The sequence below is a fragment of the Pagrus pagrus genome (genome assembly GCF_965226575.1).
Source record: "Pagrus pagrus genome assembly, chromosome: 21".
Taxonomy (NCBI): domain Eukaryota; kingdom Metazoa; phylum Chordata; class Actinopteri; order Spariformes; family Sparidae; genus Pagrus; species Pagrus pagrus.
Genome location: NC_140208.1, coordinates 8,891,408 through 8,910,984, shown reverse-complemented (window position 1 = coordinate 8,910,984; position 19,577 = coordinate 8,891,408). Strand labels below are relative to the sequence as shown.

At 43.4% G+C, this 19,577-nt stretch overlaps 1 protein-coding gene across 1 annotated transcript; it reads right to left on the bottom strand.

The window, feature by feature from the left end:
* Positions 1 to 122: 122 nt before the first annotated feature.
* fam53b (family with sequence similarity 53 member B) lies at positions 123 to 16,151 on the bottom strand. Its single transcript, XM_084342470.1, has 5 exons — positions 15,980 to 16,151; positions 9,369 to 9,600; positions 8,507 to 8,561; positions 5,608 to 6,371; positions 123 to 1,257 (listed from the first exon to the last, which is right to left on the bottom strand). Exons 2-5 carry the CDS (start codon positions 9,456 to 9,458, stop codon positions 904 to 906), a joined length of 1,263 nt encoding a protein of 420 aa, XP_084198596.1. The 5' UTR covers positions 9,459 to 9,600; positions 15,980 to 16,151; the 3' UTR covers positions 123 to 903.
* Positions 16,152 to 19,577: the final 3,426 nt, after the last annotated feature.

Below are 19,577 nucleotides of genomic sequence, written 5' to 3'. Positions count from 1 at the left end.
GGCGATACAGATGTACCCGTCACATCTGGATGTGATTGGGCAACATCCAACATGCTCTGTCCAGAGTCAGCATCCCAATTTTTTTATGAGCAAAGACACTGAAAGAATGCGATAAGTAATGACACATTTAAAACTGTGTTTATTTGTATAGAAATATGCTCATGTTTTACATAACTTTGTAGTTACAAATCGTAAAAAGAAAGAATATTAACGCTATTAGCATCACAAAGTTTTCTCTCAAACAAACAGGAGCATAGATCTCAGAGAGAAGCCTGATGTTACTGTGAAATGTTAAGCTCTTCAATATACTTTACAGGCTGTGTGTGCGTGCAGCTTGTTGCTCAGTAAGAGTGAAAGGGGCTTTGCTAACAGTAGCTCTTGAAGTGGTCTCCGTCTTCTGTCCGTCATGTACCCATGTACGATTAAAGACAGACAGGTGAACGGACACTCATTCTAGTGCAGAGAATTTATACAAACCTGCTGTGAATTCTCTCCAAATGTAGTACAACGAAGGTAATCAGGGTTACAGAGAAATGTTAAAGACCCCAGTCTCTGAGCCAACATTAATATATCATTTTTCTATTTATCAGTTTTATTATCTCCACCCGAATCCATCCTCCCCGACTTCCTTGTTCTCCTGAGACACAGTTGAGATACCGCACAGTGCGGAAGTAGCTTCTGACTACACAAAGTCTCCAAAAATGGGCTTTTAGCCCACAAAGCTCCTGCTCAATCTCTCCTTGAGGAAAAAAAAACAAAAAAAAAAACAAGTGCTAGAACGCTCATTTCATTAGCTTCTCCACTTGCTTTGTCCTTAAGACTATCAGTACTGTTTTCTGTACCACCTGGTGATAAACTTTCAGTCCCCTAAATTAGCTTCCCCTGAGAGCAAGACAGTCCAGCTCAGTTCCTCTCAATTTGCTCAATGTCGAGCTCGCCTCCAAGCTGATACACATCCTTCCTCATGCTACACAGCCCCGCCCACAGAGGCTCATTGTCCTTCCCATTGGTTGTCACATCTCCACAGTCCGTGGAGTTCCAGTCCACCTCCTCGATGGTGGGGTCCGACGACACGTTCCTGGTGATCTCGCCCTCTTTGGTCCGAGGCTGAACGTCCTCAAAGCTGTGTTCGTTTGCAGATGAGTCGTCGGTGTCGCACTGAGCGGTGCTCCTGAGAGTAAGGAGGGCCTGGCTGGACTCGCAGCTGTCTTCGCCTGTGATTCCCGGGCAGCTAAGGCTGTGGAAATTCCGAAGTTTCTGTGGGAGGACGGAAAGGTTGTTTTTTAGAGGCATTAAATTGAGGAAACAAGTATTTACCTAAACAAATAAGTCAGATTTTTGGTCTGGTAGGAGTCCTTAGTCCCCATGGTGATGGCATATTTAGTAAGGAAACATAAAACATTTCTTCATCTTGGACTCTGACCCATGTCCTAACTAGGGCACAAACAAAACTAAAAGCATACAGCCATCTTGTGAAAACAATCCCTGTACTGTACTGGAGTGAGTCAGTGAGGTCAGAGCTGGACACTGGGCAGCAACCACTATAATATAAAAAATAACAAGATTTGAAGGGTATAAATTTAGCCTGTATTACATACTGGAGCAACTGGCAGTTGGATCAGTGGGGCTATGCGATCTGAGGTCCAACTGAACACATGCAGCAAGTGGCCTGATACCCGCAGGGCAAACATCACTCATGTCAGCCTATTGACTCTGCTGGCCTTTCACTGGCACTGCACAATGAACACATACATCTGGGAAAGCCAGAAACTTCCTTAGGCGAGTCCACATGTGCCAGAGTTGCTGCAGGCAAGTCCTGCGACAGCTGTGCACGCTGGAGCGGGAGGCTTTATGACAGAGGCTTATCCAATCTGTACAGCTAATGTGGAGAAGGCAGGACAGCTGCCTCATGCCTGACCACTACGGTGTTAGGCCAGAAGGACGCAGGAGAATAGGGCCTGTGTGAAACCTCCTGTCACTTGTTTGCTTATGTAATACTTAACAAGCATGGGGCTGTTGGGGATGCAGCTCACAGCCAAGTGTATCAGCTGCACATTCATCTGTGGTTTTTTTTTAATAATTCGAGGTCACCTTCTACCTGCTTATTTTGAATGAATGTCCGTACCAAATATCATGAAAATCCATCCAATAGTTGTCAAAATACTTCACTCAAAACCAAAATCGTCAACCTCATGGTGGCACTGAATAGGTTCACCAAAGTCATTAGGGTCCATCATCTGGGAACCATGAATGTCTGAGCAAAAGTTAGTGTCAACCCATCCAACAGTTGTTGAAATATTTCAAAGCTTCCAAGACTTAGTATCCTAATTAATTATCAATTTGCCAACTTATGATTTCAGCTCTATCATGACGCCAATAATATTGACATTCAAGATATAATATCAATCAAAGGCTTAGATCTGCAATTATAGAGGCCAAAGTGTGTAGAGCTCTGAACAAAGTAGAGAAGAAAGGGTGCTAAGCAGAGTTATGATCCACCTCTTCGGCCTGACAGCAATGAGAAAGGTCTCAGCACCGGGCAGCGATAGATCAAACGGGGCCCTGCTGTTTTTCTTGGCGCTGGTCAAGCGGGTACATTTGTCAGCACCGGGCCGGTGTCACATTGCTGCCTTCTGCATTAGCACGTCAGTCTCAACCTTCAGGCTTCTTTCCCAGACCATGGGACCGATATGATAAGGCAATGTGGTCTGGACTATAGCAAAACGGTGCCATCGACATTTCCAAAACCCAAGTATAGCTCTGACTTAGAACATGTGCAGAATGTTCTTACGGTTTCTGGCAAAGAAAAGTTACTGCTCCACATCCCAATGAGGGTCATGAATAAGTGCTGCCGGTGTCTATGTTTGTCTGCTCCTATCAGCCCCCCCCCATCTGAATGAAATGGAGAAGAGAGCTGAAAGTCTCCTCATCCATACTGACCTTGACTCTCCGTCAATAAAAGCTGATCAATAGCTCATGAGGCCCGGTTGTGGCAGAGATCCACCCACTGAGCTGAATTTACAGAAATCAATATCTCTTTACCCAACACGCATCTCCCCTGTGCGACGATCTATAACCTCTGCCACAGCTGCTCTACTTCCTGACATTCACGGAGCCGCAGTGAGCCACGCAGAGGGTAGCAGTTTCTCCCTGAGTAAACTACACCGCTGTGGCAGCGTGTGGATGAGAGGACACTTTAGAGACACACTCAGCACTGTCACCAATCTTTGAATAGTAAGGTGACTTTGAATGCCGATGAGGTGATACATGTAAAGCACGATAAAACCCCTGAGTTGAGTGCCAAGGAGGTTTAGTGTATGATCACCAGAAGATCTTTTCCACTGTGATTTTCCTGCACACTTCAGACTTCTAGGTTGAAGCAGTTTGTCTCTTTTCCAGCTCATTAAATTATTGTTTACTTAAGTCGAAAAAAGTAAAAAAAATCCTGTTGCAAGTTCCCAGAGCCCAAGATGACCTCTTCAGTCAGCTTGTTTTGTTGATACAAAAGTCCAAAACCCGTAGATATTCAATTTAAAATCATGTAAAGTTAAGAAGAGCAGAAAATCCTTTGAGCAGCTGAAAGGTTTGGCATTATTGCATCATGAATAACTTCAGACGACTAAAAGGGCACTATGTAGTTTTGGAGAAGAAATTCAAACTCAATATTACTTACAATATTAACGAGGTGATAATACAAACTCAGAAATATTTATCTTTACTAACTGTAAAAGAACAAGCTGTTCTCAGAGGAAAATAAAGTCCCCAGAACACTGTTTGAGGCTAGAAAGGTGGCAGGGTCCGCCACATATAAACAAAGTAAAACGGTGAGATAAGGTCAGCTTGTTTATTAAGTTTATTCAATCATGTAAACAAAGAGAGTGTGTTTATTTAGGCATGAAAAAGATCTTTCTGTTGCATATCTTTCTGTCTCTTCCCCAAAACTACATAGTGCACCTTTAAGTTTCAGTTAACTTGTGGGTCGTTCCATACCAACTTGCGTAGGTCCTCCCAGTTCATGTCAAGGATTTTCTTGAACAGAAATCTGGTAAAAAATGTTCTATTGCCATTGGTTTGGGTAAACATCTTTGAACCAGCTATTTAAAAAAAAACACATCATTATAAAATCATCCTTAGCGTGCTCTGGATGTTCAGGACAAATTTAATTCCCCTCCAGTGAAAAATAAGCAATTGGTAAGACTACAAACACATGGAAATTCACAAATATTATTAAATTTAGCCCTGAGGGCCAAACTTCAAAACTTTACTACAGGAATAATCAGATCTTGCAAGGTCTCATGAATTTAAGAGAAGTTTTAACATGGATTTTTTTTTTGGTGGGGGGGGGGGGATCCATGGAATGAACTGTGAAAAGTTATGAATTCATCGTGATCTGGCAAGGAATGACCCTTGTGCAACCAAACCCAGAGGTGGTGCTATGCCAAAATATCTGGAAATCATTTACTCCAGGGCTTGCCTCTAAACCAGAGTCACTTGAGAGAAATTTAAGATCGTTCAAAAATAAAATAAAAATGCTGCAATAAAACAGTTTCTCGTGGTTTCAGTGGCTTCGTGCCTTCCACCTGAGCTGAAACCCAACATCCCAGCAGTGCCTTTCAATGGAGGAGAACAGAGAACACGATTCACAAACAGCAGGACAGATCCAATGCTAACAATCTCAGCACCCTGACGGTCCTCTGTGAAAATATTGTCGGTCGCGTCGCCCGAGGCTCTTTTCTCTATGTTGACCTCGTCACTGTTTGGAGCGTGTGTGGCGTCTGCTTGTCGTGTCACAGCAGCCCGGCTGTTAAGACAATGCTGAACTCTGGGTGACTTTCTCAGAGGGGCCAAGTCCAGCTCTGTGTTTATGATCCACTCGGCGTACGTGTGAAATTTTACTGTGTGTGTCTGTGTGCTCGTGGGGCAGAGAGAGAAACGCCTGCCAGGATGTGCAGCTGAAACAGACGGTCTGTTGACATCAGAAGTGGATCAGCTCAAGCCATTGGTTTCATAAGATCATTTATTCCATAAACACAAACTCATCTGACTTCCTAATTCCTGCTTTGATCAAATCAGCATTCTTTGCTCCAAACTCTCCATTTCTTCAAGTGCAAATACCCCCATGGACCGCGGCTCACAACAGGCCTGCATGAATGATCGCCCTCATTTAATGACAGCGCCTGCAGAAACACTTTGAGGTGTGCTGAGGGAGAACAGACACAGTAGCGTGACCTAAGCTGGAAGTGTTTGTTTATCCAACATGGAAGCAGAAAATTGCCACAACAGCAGAGTATGAATAGCCAATGTTAGTGAGACTGATGGACCTAGCAGAGCTTCCAGCTGGCATGACCATTTCCTGTGGGTCTTGTCTCTCCGGAGACTGGACTGTGATCTTTTGGAGCTGTGGCGAGTTCAAACCAATAAATAAATGCCACATAAAGTGCCAGTGGAAATTGCTTCTAATAAATCATGGCATGTTCAGGTGCAACATTAAAGAGCCTTTTTAACAGACTGTATATTAGGCCTCAAGTGATGACAGACAGGACAGGTACCCCTGTGATTAAATATGACACAAAGCATTTGGTTTCTGTTTGATGTGTAATTACCAACCTGGGTCATCTTGGCCAGGTCCAAAGAAGGCCTCTGTTTGTGAGAGTCGGCTGGTCTTCTGCGCTTCACACCGATCTTCTTGTCGTTGAGGACGCACGGCTGTGAGCGACTGCGGGCAAGACCCCCCTGTCCACCACGGCGCTCCAGCTCTGGAGTGGAGTCAGGGGAGCTGGGTGGCGAGGGTCCACGAGGCTCAGGGAGGCAGATCTGTTCGTGAGAGAGGTAGAGGGGCTGCGTCGAGGGCTCGGAGGACAGGGGCATGGAGGAGGAGGGCGTCAGGCCGGTGAACGCAGAGGGGTAGGGGAGACGCTGAGTGAAGCAGGGCAGCTCCAGGGTGTTGGAGCGGGCGGGCAGGCTGAAGCTGGAGCTGCGCTGCATGGCCGGGAAGCCGAGCAGCGCGTTCCCAACGCCACCGCGCTGGACGCTGCCCCCGCTGTGGCACCTCCTCTTCTCCACAGTCGTCCACACACGGGAGCCCTGAGGGCGCCAGGTAGAGCGGCAACCGCCGAGCTCATCAGAGCAAGACAGGGACCGGCACTGCCGCTTGCTGGGGGGTGCAGTGGAGTGCGAGGACGCAGCCTCAGTCAGACTGAGGTCTTGCAACAAGCTTGTGATTGTGCTCGAAGTGGAGCCAACATCCCAGTCCCAGTTGGCAGAACTTTTATGCACCTCAGGCAGGACATCCCACAGGCTCTCCAGGCTGGTCCCAACTGGCCTCTGCCCTATGGCACAGCTGTGGCCCACCTCACACCACCGGTTTGTCTCTGCAACAAAACACCACATTCATTTGAATTAAATAACATCGAAACTGAGATGAGACCGATAAGATTGTCACATAAAATGTAGAAAATGATTTATGGGCTCATTTGCACACAAAGCCTGTTAATGCTGTCTGAAAATGTTAAAATAAATAAAGTACAGCTTATTTAGTGTGAGTATGTTTGCCTAGAAACACTTTTTTGCTAATGACAAAAGGATAAAAAGGGTGAATTCTATTATTGAATAAATAACTATGAGAAACACGTCAGATCTTTTAAAGATATTTCTCTGAGGCAACGTTCAGTGTCGCTGTGCTAAATTTGTGTGTGTCAACTTGATCATTGATTGGTCAGAAATTCAGACCTGGTGTACAAACTCTTTTAGGAGAACCAAACACAATATGAGAACAACTTTGTGCAAGAAAAAAACAAAACAAGCAACTTTTTTGTGCCGAGGTATATAATCAGAAGGTTATGTTGGACAACATCCATGACACTGCCTCAGTCTCGGTCAGCACATTGGTCCCAGCATGTGTACTTTGTATTGACACTACTCACTGCTTTGTGTAATTGGCACTAAAAATAAATCCTGTCCTCCAGGCACTGCTTTAGTGTCACAGTCTGTAAGCACAGCTGATTGTGAAAGGGAACCAGGCTCACTGTCCAACTGACTCGATATCAAACCTCTCCGCTCGGGCAAGGGTTGATAAAATGTCAATAACCCATCATAAAACAGTCTGATCTTGCTCTTTTGTTGTGAGTTCTGTATCAGACCAGCTCCCTATCTAACACTGCTGATTGACTGCCCCAGCACCATGGCTACCATGCCTGGAAAGCACCTGTTATTGCCACAACACAAACTCTCTTGAATAGCTGAATGGGTCAGCCAACTGAACTGGTCAGTCAACTCTGAGTCAGACACCGAACATCGAAGCCACTGCCCACTCCTGGTATGCAAAAGGTCTATTCTTCTCCACTGGATATAAAATCCCCAAATTACCATCTACAGTACATGGGCAGGACCAAGAACAAAGGGCAGTGTTAACAACACCTACTGGTGCTGTTGGGTCCTCTGCCAGGACTTTGCCAGTCTTACAAACTCAAAGCTAAGTTACTGCAGGGACAGAGCGCTATTTAATCTTACAATACAAAGACTGTAGAAAGTATTACTCATACAGCTGGATAAACTTAGAATATGGGCCTATAACCACATTTTCAGCTAGGGAACAACATGTCCTCAGCTTGAAAGCATGCAAGAGCGCAATGCGATCCCTGCAAATGATAAGCCGCTAACACGTAGTAAATAACGAACACTCATCTGGGCAGAAAACACCTGTCAGATATGTTTCACATAATGCTGTGTGACAGGCGACCAGATGCAGCAGAGGATGGCCCGCTGCTGATAATTCAATCAGCAGCAGTATTGTAAAAGTGTTACAATACGATAAGCCTCTCGGAACCACTGCTGTCACCAAACACCTGAGATTTTCTGGCCTCTACAAGCCACAGAATTACTTGTTTTTTCCAGTAAGTGATGGGAAGTGACATGTTGCTATGCCGTAGGATTTTTGCGGCCTTCAAACAGTGCATATGAACATCCTCTCATGCGGTATTCACGAATAACCCTCATAAGAAGAAATATTCTTACACTTTTTCAGATATTATTGGCCGATATTAGCCCATTACAGATATATCAGTATCGGCTGTCCAATATGTACAAATACGAAAACTTTAATTTTAGAGATTATAATACAGAAAGTGATATTTACAGCTCCACACATCAGTCACTCTACGTGGAAGGTCATTTTTTTGGTTGAGAGGAAGGTTTTTTTTTTTACTTTGCAGTGTTCAACGACTTGACCACTTGAATGCCAAGCCTATCCTGAACAACTTCCCCTGTCGTTACCACAAGCTCACGAGTTCCATTTGCAGGCACATTTTTACCAAGTCAGCAACTTCTTTAATATCTCTGGCGCTGTTAGGCCACTGTAGACGATTCTATAATTTCTAATTACCTTGTTTTGTTCATGTTTTATTTACAGTTTTGGCAAAATTTCCACAAAATATACTATCGCTAAATTACTACTTGTGTTATTTGCTACTGACATACAGTGCTGGGTGCATATATTTATGAGACTTACCCATGAGTCCACAAGAGAAAAGTGTAGTCCCCTGGCTCATGGTCTGTGCCTGGAACTGCAAGAGAGATTCACTGTCAGCTCGCCAGAAACCAGAAAGTCACATAAATAGGTTTGAATGGAATGCACAGGAGGTTCTACCATTCACAAGTCAATAATTCAAAAAAATAAGTAAAAAGTCTAATTTTGTGTGACTATAACTGGCCCAGAGAGCATATGTCGTAGCACATTTTCTGCTGCTTAAGTGTGACCCGTAAACAGATGGAGATTCCACTATAAATGCCTCTGATTGACGCTCAGTCTCTGTGCAAGATGACTTCACTTCACGTGGCTGAGAGGGCAAACTCAGTCCACATTGGTGGGGGATTTTCCTCAGTCTGTGCTGGCACAGAGAAGGTTTCTACTGCATGGATGCTGATTAGAAAATGAGTCAGAGTTGCTCTGCCTAGTGGAACTAAAATACTCCATTGTCATTTTGAGTGAAGTAAATAGAACACGGGGGATTCGACACCAGATGACAAACACCCTGCTGATAAGACTTGGCAGCTATTTTGACGCAATTATGAGTAATTGTAACATAAACATCTGTTATTCCCATCTTCAGCATACAAATAGTTCTTTTGACATCACTTCCTGAAATTCAGTAAGGCAACACTTCCAACAAATTTGACTCGGGGAAGTTAAAAATCAAATTTCAGCTCTGGTTAATGTTGACAAAATAGGAAAATATAAAGTAGAGCCATAAAACTGATGTGGAGTGATGAGTGGCCGGCAACAATTTCCTGATTTAGAGCAGAACCTGACATCTTCCACCTTGACAAGTGCAGTTGAGGCCTGTTGGCAAAAGTAGAAAATAACCTCTCACCGGGCCCAAATCTGTCCTTTTGGATGTTACATCGTCGGCGCCCTTCTTTTCCAGTGTTTTCTTGAATATGATCACCATGGCAATGCACATCCTTGTCCCAAGGCGTTCCAGTGAGGGCAAGAAAAGCTGGCGGCCATCTTGACGGGCATGGTGTGAGCGGGTCGGTTTCTCATAAGCTTAAGACGGCGGCCCTCGACTCCTTCAGGAATGTGCTTCACTCCTTGGCCCAATCCTGAGCGGACACACAAAGATGAGCACAGGATTAGAATTCAGCACATTTCTGACATTCTGTCGACCATATAAGCAGAGAACAATCTGGCTGGATTGGGGAGTACAGATCCCCTGGGTGGAGGCTCCGATCGCACAGTCAATGGAGAGCAAACCCAATGCTCTCTTAAGGTAACACTCAACTGAAAGTTTATCTTGAGTGAGGAGTTCAACATGGATTTACAGCAGCTACATTGGATTCAATATGAAACACAGTCATGGCAAAAAAAAGTCATTAAGTATCAAATTTCCATATAAACCTTTCAAACCACTTCTGCAGCATAATCCATTTCTCTGGCTTTGGCCCAAAGATGGGTACTGTTCTGGCGCTCCATTGGCTATAGCAGGTACTGCAGCTTAGCCTTTTAAAATTTAAAAGCCCATTGTCTACATGAATCATGTTCATGATCATTGCGGTTGTAGTTTTATTTTTTTAGCAGTGTACAGCTGCAGGCAGGCAGCCACAGAGAAGGAGTGATCTGACACATACTTGGGCAAGACAGATGTGATTGGCACCACACTGATGAAATGAATGATAAACGAATAATGATTTACACACTGTTGCATACAACACAGTCATTGTGTTTCTTTTTCCTCATGGCAGACTTCAAGGACAACAATAATCATAAGAGTTGAGTTTTGAATTTTAGTGTTATACTGTAGAGAGGCCGTGACCACACCCACACCTGTTTCCCCTGTCCTGAATTTCACCCATTCTCATCTGGTTACCTAGTCGTGTTAGCTATGTGAGAGTAGAGTTTGTGAAATGTCTGAGCTATTGTAACTACAGTGAATCCAAGCTGTCTGCAGCCACCCTCCTCCATTAAGGAGCAAGTTATAAACACCCTTTATATAGACACCCTTCAAGCCTACAGGCATTAAGAATTTGACACTCAAAAGAGAAAAACATTTTTGGTGGAGGACTCCATTGAACCCTCGAGCTCATCTCACACACTAAAACATTCAGAAGAGCCCTCGACTGTTTGGAAGTTACTATAATTCTCCACTCCGGCACTCTTGCAAACCTGTTCAACATACACAAAAGTGAAATATGGAGAGTGGAAATTCAAGAGGTTGGTGGTTTGACAAGCCCATTAAGTTCTCAAGTGAGCAAGCAAACATAACCAGCACTCGCTTTGATTCGCGAGGCGTCGCCTGTGTCGCCATAGTGTGGTCTGTAACAAGTTAAAATTGCATTTTTACTTCCATGCGAGCCCTCCGAAATTAGACTTCTATACCTTGTTTTCTTCTGCTCATGTGGAGGATTATCAGTCATCTGAGAGAGTAAGTGAGTTTCCTCAAAGTGTTCCACTCTGTAGCACACAGAGAGGAACAGAGCAAAGTCAAAGTTGTGTAATTGAATACTCAGGGGCTGGCTGGGAATAGCTGACCTTGCGGTTATCAAAACAACCCTCTTCGCATTAGTGCTGCACCACGGTTACAGTAAAACAGCTGATCGGCCACAGATGTAAATCTATACAATCATCGCAGAGGATTCTTACTACCACCAGCTCAGTTCCAATTGAGGCTACGTCAGGTAGGGGACCGAAACAAAGCACGGTGGACACAAGACAGTCGTAGGATGCCTTCAAGGTCAGGAGTGTTTGAATGACAGAACAACTGCAGGCACAAAAAAAGGGGGGAAAGGGAGAGAGAGACAGCGTACGTGAAACAAAAGAGCGCTCTGTGCAGAAGATGAGACACCGTGGGAAACAAAAGAGGCGACATCAGAGGTTGCGGGTGGTGGTGTGGTGTGTGTGTATATGTATATGCGTGTGTTTGCAGGGAGGGGGGGGGGGGTGCAGCATCACAAGACCCTGACAATGACATACTTGAGGTGGTGTTTGCATTCAGCATATGATTTCCATTACTGACATTTATCACATCAGGAAAACAACTTAAACACAAGGATGTTTTTATAGCAGCAGAGTTCTACAAGGAGATCAACATGGTTCAAGGATGCCAGCTTTATAGTCGTGGCCTCTGTGAATAGAAACCGATCAAAGCTGTGTTGCTGCGCTAGGTCAGGCCAGCTTATACATTGCGTGACCATTAACCACACAGATCTGCGCCTCGCAGCAGAGATAACTAGAGAAGTGCTGGGATGGAGGAAACAGTTGTTTATACGTTTCCCTTAATGGCTCAGTGATGGATGGAGCTGGCATTGACACAGAAAGAAAAAAACCTCGCCCAAAGAAATTGGCAAAGTCGAGAAAAGCTCTTTAACATGATGTTTACCCAAACAAAAAGGATACTAGATGATGTTTTCCTTCCCTGGAAAAATGGAAAAACTCTAACTGTGGCCTGACACTCTGGACTCTAAACTGTAACTGACATCCATTACCTCCAGTTGCAGAGAATTTATCACCTTTCTCATGCTCAGGCATTACGCTTTCATCCCATAAATCTTAGCCGAGTGCTTTAAATGGGCGAGGTTTATAACATAATTATAAACATTCCTCGGCTCCATGACATAAGTTGAACACACAATTATAAAAGCCTAACCTAGCCCCAAGGCCCTTGAAATGCATTCAAACTTGTGACAGTTTGTGAACAGAAAACATTTTGAGAAGCGCTGGCAAAGGGCAGTCCGCTTCTTCTTGCACAGAGAAAGCTGTAAAGCAAGTGAAGGAGCCACTGCATGCACTGCCATGTTTAAAGATGCAGACAGAGATATAATCTGTCAAATGAGGCACCTAGAGTGCCACTCCCCATCTGACGTCATAATATCCCCATAACCTCCAGCATGATGCTGCCATTATCTGGAATCAGTGGGAGCCTCTACGCTTCTGCAGCCCGATAGCTCTTTATCTGCAGTGGGGCAGCAACCACTGTGACAACTGAGAAGTCTAATCTCCGAGAAGGGGAAGAACACTGCAGAACGTTTCGCTCAGACGTGGCTTTCCATCACATGCAAACAGGCGTCTGACTGACTGCAACAAAGTCTGCAGTGACAGCAGCCGTCCTGAGATACAACAATGATGCCGCCTTGGACGAGGTGATGGCACTCCACACTTCCTTTGTGGTCACCACAAAGCCTTTCAACCATCGCTGCTTTGGGGTGTCAGAAAGCTATCGCACGGCCTGAAAGAGCGATATGTAGGACAAGAGGGAAACCACAGGGACGATTGGGTCAACTATAAGAGTGGAGGCCTGCTTTAGAGCCATCAGATACTTTCTATACGAGATCTACTATACTGCGGTCAAGCCCAGAAAGACTACAGGCTGTCAGCTTTGCAGTTACAATAGACATCTAAACTGCGGTCACCCATGAAAGCTCTGTTTCCCCAATTAGAGCAGCTTTTGCATACATTGCTCAGACAGTAATCCTGCTGGTTAGGCCAACATTACATAAGGATTTGGCAGCTTTGTGTCTGACTGACAATTAGAGCTAATACTAATCCATTTTATAGCACTTGGACAGCTGGCGGAAAACAACACTGTTTGATATCATCGTTGCACTTTGTGCAGGTTACCGAGCAACGCATTTGTGAACTGTATCTGTTCTGTATCTATTTTTAGGCTTATCACACATGCTTGAAATGTTTTATCAAAGCTCTCGAGCATCTGTGTAAAGTAAACTGATGAAAAGCATAAACATGAGGTTGAATTTTCAGACATCCTCCGTTGGACTTAATGCATGCATGGCAGTCCGATCTGCATCCTGCTCGCAACAATCCCAGGACTGTGGCCGTCTCTGTAATTCGAGCATCTGCTGAGCACCTGAGATGGCCTGACTTGAAACCTAACTGAGGGGATTTGTGCTGCTCTTCAACACCATACTACTTGTGAAAGGAATGCTGGAAAAAAAAAAAGCATGTTCCTAAAAAGCTTGATTCCCCTGAGCTATTGGCTCTGTGTGGCCTACTTCTTTAAGTTGCGTGGATCGTACAGGATCCATATTTGGACTTAGTTTCTCATCATAATGGTGGGTGTGTTGACAGAGCATGTCATAAAAAGGCAGACAAACAAGCAGTGCTCAAGACGACCGGGTAATTGAATGACAAATTGGCAAACCAGTTCTGCTTTTTCTGCCGCACTGTGAAAATTCAAGGTTTTTTGAAACCCGAATCTTTCTTTGTTGGTGTCCTCATTAATTAGGCGCCACAAAGGGCAGGTGCCACCAAGTTTTGCCACGGCTGACTGACTGAAAAGAAATTTATGAAACTCATTGTAGGGCGCGGGCTAGCCCACAGCTGTCCGCATGTTCATAGAAATTAGGCTATGTCAAACAGGAGGCACACTCTACATGTAAAGCAGTGAATGAATAGTCAGAAATAAGCATGGCTGGGAGGCTTCAATAGTAGTTATCAGGCTCAGTTGAAGGCCTGGGGTACAGCCAAGGTCTCACAAGCATGCAGCTGCCCACTTACCATAAACACAAAGGCTCAGCATGGCTATGCATGGCAGCCAAGGAGGCCTACGTTTTAAAGCAGGCCTGCTGTTTAATTATCTCATACATAATCACTTGCACTGTATACATTTGTCCAGGACAAGAGCTTTGTTGAGCTCTGTAATCGAGGCTTTCAACACACCTGTCCAAGTTGGAGAGAAATGCCGTCCACTTGAATGCTAAATCTAACAATGTCTCTTAATTACAAAAGCTTCGAGACCCAACATCCATCTACATCCACAGCAGTATAACATTGCATGTTAATAGACCCAAATGAGAATAAGTCACATCCAGTGGATGCAGCCCTGTTAACTTTCAATTGAAATTAAGAGAGGAGGGGAAGGAGCACTCTTGAGTTTTCAAGCAGGAATTTATCCATCCCCCACACTGCATATATATACATGAAACAGCATGGGAAAGCTAGGGAGCTAACTTTTTCCCTGATGAGTGTTTGAACAATGTCATAACAGTGGCATTACGATTACACAGGATCTGAGAGAGCCTTCGGATTTTTGTCTAAATCTTTCCAGTGATATGGAAAGGAAAGAGGACTCATCTGCGAGATCCGATTGGCAGCTTCTTTTGTACTCGAGCTAAAAACTGTTCAACAGTTTTTCAGATGAGCTTGCCAGCCCTCCAGGTGGATGCCTCTCAGTTTCAGAGGAAAAGGCCCTGAAAACTGAGCTTGTCCAAGTAACCAGCACAAACAGTCCCTTAAACCCCTTTTCCAAAATCCCTCATGAAAGGGAAATGAGTTTGGCAAAGAAACTGGTGTGACGGGAGCTCACAGAATGTTACACGCAGGCTACAGAGCAAACAGGATTTTGAACTCAACAGAAAGGCCACGAGCAACTGATGATAAAATATGAAATGCTCAGGAAATAAATGATACATCCACACTTTGACAGTAAGTCTTCCATTTTCTCTTTTTAACTCCTAATTAATGCATTTTCAAGCCCATTTAGCAGTCATAATCATGACCGGGGGACACTGAGGAGTTCAGTTTAACAAGCTCTTGTGTTTATTATCCCAGTGTGCACTTAAATTGCAGAATCTGTTGGATTGTATGTCAACCCACCCTGTCTTCATACCTGAGGGGAGGGTTGGCTAGACAAAGATAAGACAACTACATTCCACTGTAACGGCACAAACTGAAACACACAAGAAGGAGGAACCCAAATGATATGGATGTCAAGTAACGTGGTGTCATCAGGCAAAGACACGTACCCAAAAGCTGTTTTTAAAGCTCTTGGACATTTGCCACCTGACAACACTGACCTATCTCTCCATGTGTGCCATCCAGGCATGAGTGAAAAGTCTGTCTCAGATCACTTCAAAGCTAGCCAAATCACATAAAATCCTTTTGATCCAAGGAATGTAGCATCTCTTTGCAAACTTCATGGACAACTTGGTCACTCTGTAAGCTCATGTAATTGAGTTTTTTTCCACTTATTAGATGTCAAACAAGTCCAGCATACTTTCTGGGCTTACAGTGAGAAGATGAGTGGATGACACTGACATGAAAACTAGGGATCATTTCAAGACTCTGCATATGTATGGACATGTCTACTCTTACTGACATTTTGTTTGACTAGCCTTCCCTACAACATTTCCTCACGTTGTGTAATCAATTGAATGTGGCAATACTGACTTAATAAAAAGGACAGCTGACAGAAATAAGTCATGGCTGCATTTATGTAAGCAACACACCAGACAAGACAGAGAGCTAAGGCAGCATACATGAGGAAAAGTTGCTAAGCTAACTTTTCAAGTTCAGTTCCCACAATGAAAATCCTACTCTGCTACATGTCACTTCTAGTAAAACGTGTCACCATTAACACACTTCCAAAAAAAAAACACAAGCTAGCATCACACTTCACACTTTGCCAACTAGTTAGCTGAGTTAGCTAGCGCATAAAGTTCACACTTGAGCAGAAAACAAAACACTCACAAGCATCACGGTGAGTGCCTGGGACTCTCCAACAAACAGCCGGGCAGCTGGTTAGCTTCGCTGGACCATGTTGAGTTTTGTGTTTCAGACGGGAACAAGGCAGTCAGGCAATGAAGCAGAGCGGGCAGGTCACCTCACGTCCTGCTCCGGGCAGCTCCTGCAAACTACAACATCACCCCAGTGAGTGCACTACTGGCCAAGATTGCACGCTAAACGAGCCTGTGACAACATACGCGAGCCGTACCACTTTTGACAGGGGAGAGGGGTGTCCGATAACTTATTCGCACTGCTAAAACTTCCGCTTTGACGTTAATTTACTGCGATGTTTGACTCATTCAAGTTTGATTTATTGAATTCAGATGAAAAGAAACGACGGTGGAAGGCGAACGTGGATCTTTGTGAGACTTTTTCCTTAACTTCACCACCCCCGCTCGTGCAACTAGAGGTCTGCCCCATCCGTGCAGTAATGAAAAGTAATCACAGTTTTGAGCTGTTCATATAGACAAGGCACTTTCACAACATACAGTGGTGTAACATAAGAAGTTGCCAGCTCTGTGTGACTTAAAGTGCCACACTGAGCGAGAAAGAGAGAGTTATGTGTGTTTATACATTCATAGTCCCCCCCCTCACGAAATTAATTCCAGTATAAGATGGGTTAGTCCCATATAAATAGCCTACACTTATGATACGCAGATGTTCTCTCTCTAGGAAGTGGGTTCTGGCTTTATCAGGAGTTCATCGGCATGCAATATGCCTTTAGGTTTCTATATATACTCATGTTCTGTGCAGTCGTTTTACACATGGTCCCTTTTATCACTTAAAGTACATGTTCACCCAAAAATGAAAATTCAGGCATTTACTACTCGCCCCCGGGCCAACTGAAAGTCAGATGAAGTTTTGTAGGCCACAATACATTTCTGGAGCTTCACAGCGAAAACAGCACGTCATGCATTCTTTCAAACAACCAAAGTAGATGGGGACTTGTTTTAAAACTTAAAAAAACAATGGAGTTTAAAAAATAAAATGGCTCCATATAGCTCATCTGGCATGATCTGTTTTTTGAGCTGACATCTTCACTGTAGCTGCAAAGCCAAAAGTGTAAGCAGGACGATCTGTATGGAGCCATTTTATGTTTTCTTTCGGTTGATTTTTAATGTTTTAAAACATCAGTTGTTTAGGACAATGCTGCAATGTTGTTTCACTGTGAAGCTCCAGAAATGTTCTCTCTTCACTTCACTTGATTTGGGCATGAAGGTTAGCAGACAATGACTACATTTTCATTTGTGGATGAACTTTTCCTTTAAAAATCAACCCACAAAACAGAGATTTTTTTCGTGGTAATAATTTTTTCATACTGTTTTCTTGTCAAACAGGTATTGGACAAAAAAATCCAAACATTCTAGGATCCAGGATTTGTCTTATTTTCTATTCCATTAATCATCTACTTTCTTAAGTCGGAAAGCACTTCCAGTACAACTTGTGCACATATAATAGCTGTGTTTTGTTTACTTTTCTGTGTTTAGACACTGTTTGTACATTGTGATCCACTGACAGCCAGAGTCAAAATCCTCCCACATCTGAAAATTGATAGAAGCCATTTTAATCAAGACGAAAGTAAAGCAACTGGATATTATTGCCACATCACCAAAAGCTGCACCAGTAAAAAGATCATTGAATACATTTTACCATTCCTTTCCTATAACATCATCTGCAGTAAGTTCATTTATTTTGTGGGGGCCGAAGTTAACACACAGGGCCTCAGAAGGGTGGGGAGCTCAAGCTCACCCCTGGCAGACACTATTGTTAATCAAGGAGTAACATCTGTTGTGTGCCACTAATCTCCCCCAGACTGTCAGACTGTCCTCCTCGGTTTTAGACTGTCTGCCTTTTGTGTTAAAGGGCACTGAGGATTTGTCTCTTCCACTACAGTGTGGGGGTGACAAGTTGTTTTTTTTTTTTTTTACTAAAACCCCTTCAGCAGTGTGGAAACTGAGCGCTTTCGCAAACAATTATAGCGAATGTGACACATCAAACTTTGCAAGATGTGTTTTGCAGTCCGAAAGGGCACAGCTGACTCATTACTAAACAAGTTATCAAAGCAGCTCATAGTACAGGAGTAGGAGTCTTGCAATTCAACAAAGTGTGTGTGTTTCGACTGTCAAAACCATAGGGGGCAGTATCTACCAATCATAGTGCAACACGACTGAACCAAAGTGTATTTTCTTCCATAAGTTTGAGAAATAATAAGCCTTGATTTAGTTGTTTTTGGTCTTTTTTTCTTTGACTTGGTTCACTGTAGCTAGCATATGGTTAACAGTAAATAGGAAGTGAGCGTCCAACTCCCAGTACAGGGACCCCATGCAGAATGCTGTATGCCATCTGTGGTTCACACCGGCCATAGACAGATGGCTAAAGGACTCCTGTTACAGGAGCCATGTCTTCTAAACTTTAATGAACAGTTAATCCTCTCCAACCCTGACAGAATTCCCCATTTTATGATTTAAGACTTTTTTTCATTCCTAATTTTGCATGCAGTTAAAACATTTAACCCTGTTCATACTGCACCACAAATTATTTTTTAAAGTTAAATTAGGAGTACACATCTTTGTGCGGTATTTGTTTGTCATTTCAAGAATTCAGATGCTTTCTAACAGTGACCACGAATACAAATATAGTCAACTCTCTAAAGGTTTAGTTTGGCCAAGAGAGTGACACTCGTGTAAAAGAAAAACACTGACACCATTTGTCAAAACGCAGAAGTACATGCATTTAAATTGACTTTCTGCAGCGTGGTGTTTAAATTCGTCTCTGATGTTGCTCAATGGGCAGACTGTAACTACAGTCAGAACACAAAAAGAGCATATGGCTTTCATGGAACGTCCATCTGAGTTTCACTGCTTCTCATCTATCCCACTAATCCTCGTCTATAATGTTTATAGCCAAGTTAATTGAACTGGCACATCTCTGTGGGTTTGGAGATCCCTTCTAAGAGGCTCTGAGGCAGTGTTTTTGCCAAAGCATGCATATTGCTAAAACCTCCGCAGCATCTGAAAGAGGTGCAGCTGTTCCTCCAGTAACGGTTCATGAGTGACTGTGCGGGTAAGGTATTTAGAAAAACGGCCGTTGAGCTCAGAGCAGTTTTATTTCCGGTCATGATGATGTTCATATGATATAACAGATTACTGAATAATCATACATAGAAATGAAATACTTTACAGGTAACAAACAAGTAAATTATATATACTTTACATACTGTTAAATAGCTCATTCAGTGTAATCCAAGTCTCTGTAAGCTCTGAGATCTCCAGGTGATTTGAAAAGACGTTTCTTTTGGCTTGTTGTTCTTTATGTTTACGGGTCCCCATCTACTTCAGTTGTTTAGGAGAACGCTGCAACTCTGTTTTGCTCTGAGGCTCCAGAAATGTTTTGTGGACTGTGCAACTTCACCCGACTTTCCATCAGCATGGGGGTGAGCACATTAATAACTGAATTAAAATTTTTAATGTAAACTTATTCTTTAAGATATAACAAGAATACTGGCATTCTGATAGTTTACTTGACCTTAATTAGCAATTACACAATGTAAAAAATATTCCAA

Coding starts and splice junctions, on each gene's coding strand:
- fam53b (XM_084342470.1), bottom strand. CDS start 9,458: ATGTGCATTGCCATGGTGATCATATTCAAGAAAACACTGGAAAAGAAG. Junction 8,562..9,368: donor AAAGGACAGATTTGGGCCCG/GTGAGAGGTTAT, acceptor TCTCTCTTGCAG/TTCCAGGCACAGACCATGAG. Junction 1,258..5,607: donor ACCTGGCCAAGATGACCCAG/GTTGGTAATTAC, acceptor GTCCTCCCACAG/AAACTTCGGAATTTCCACAG.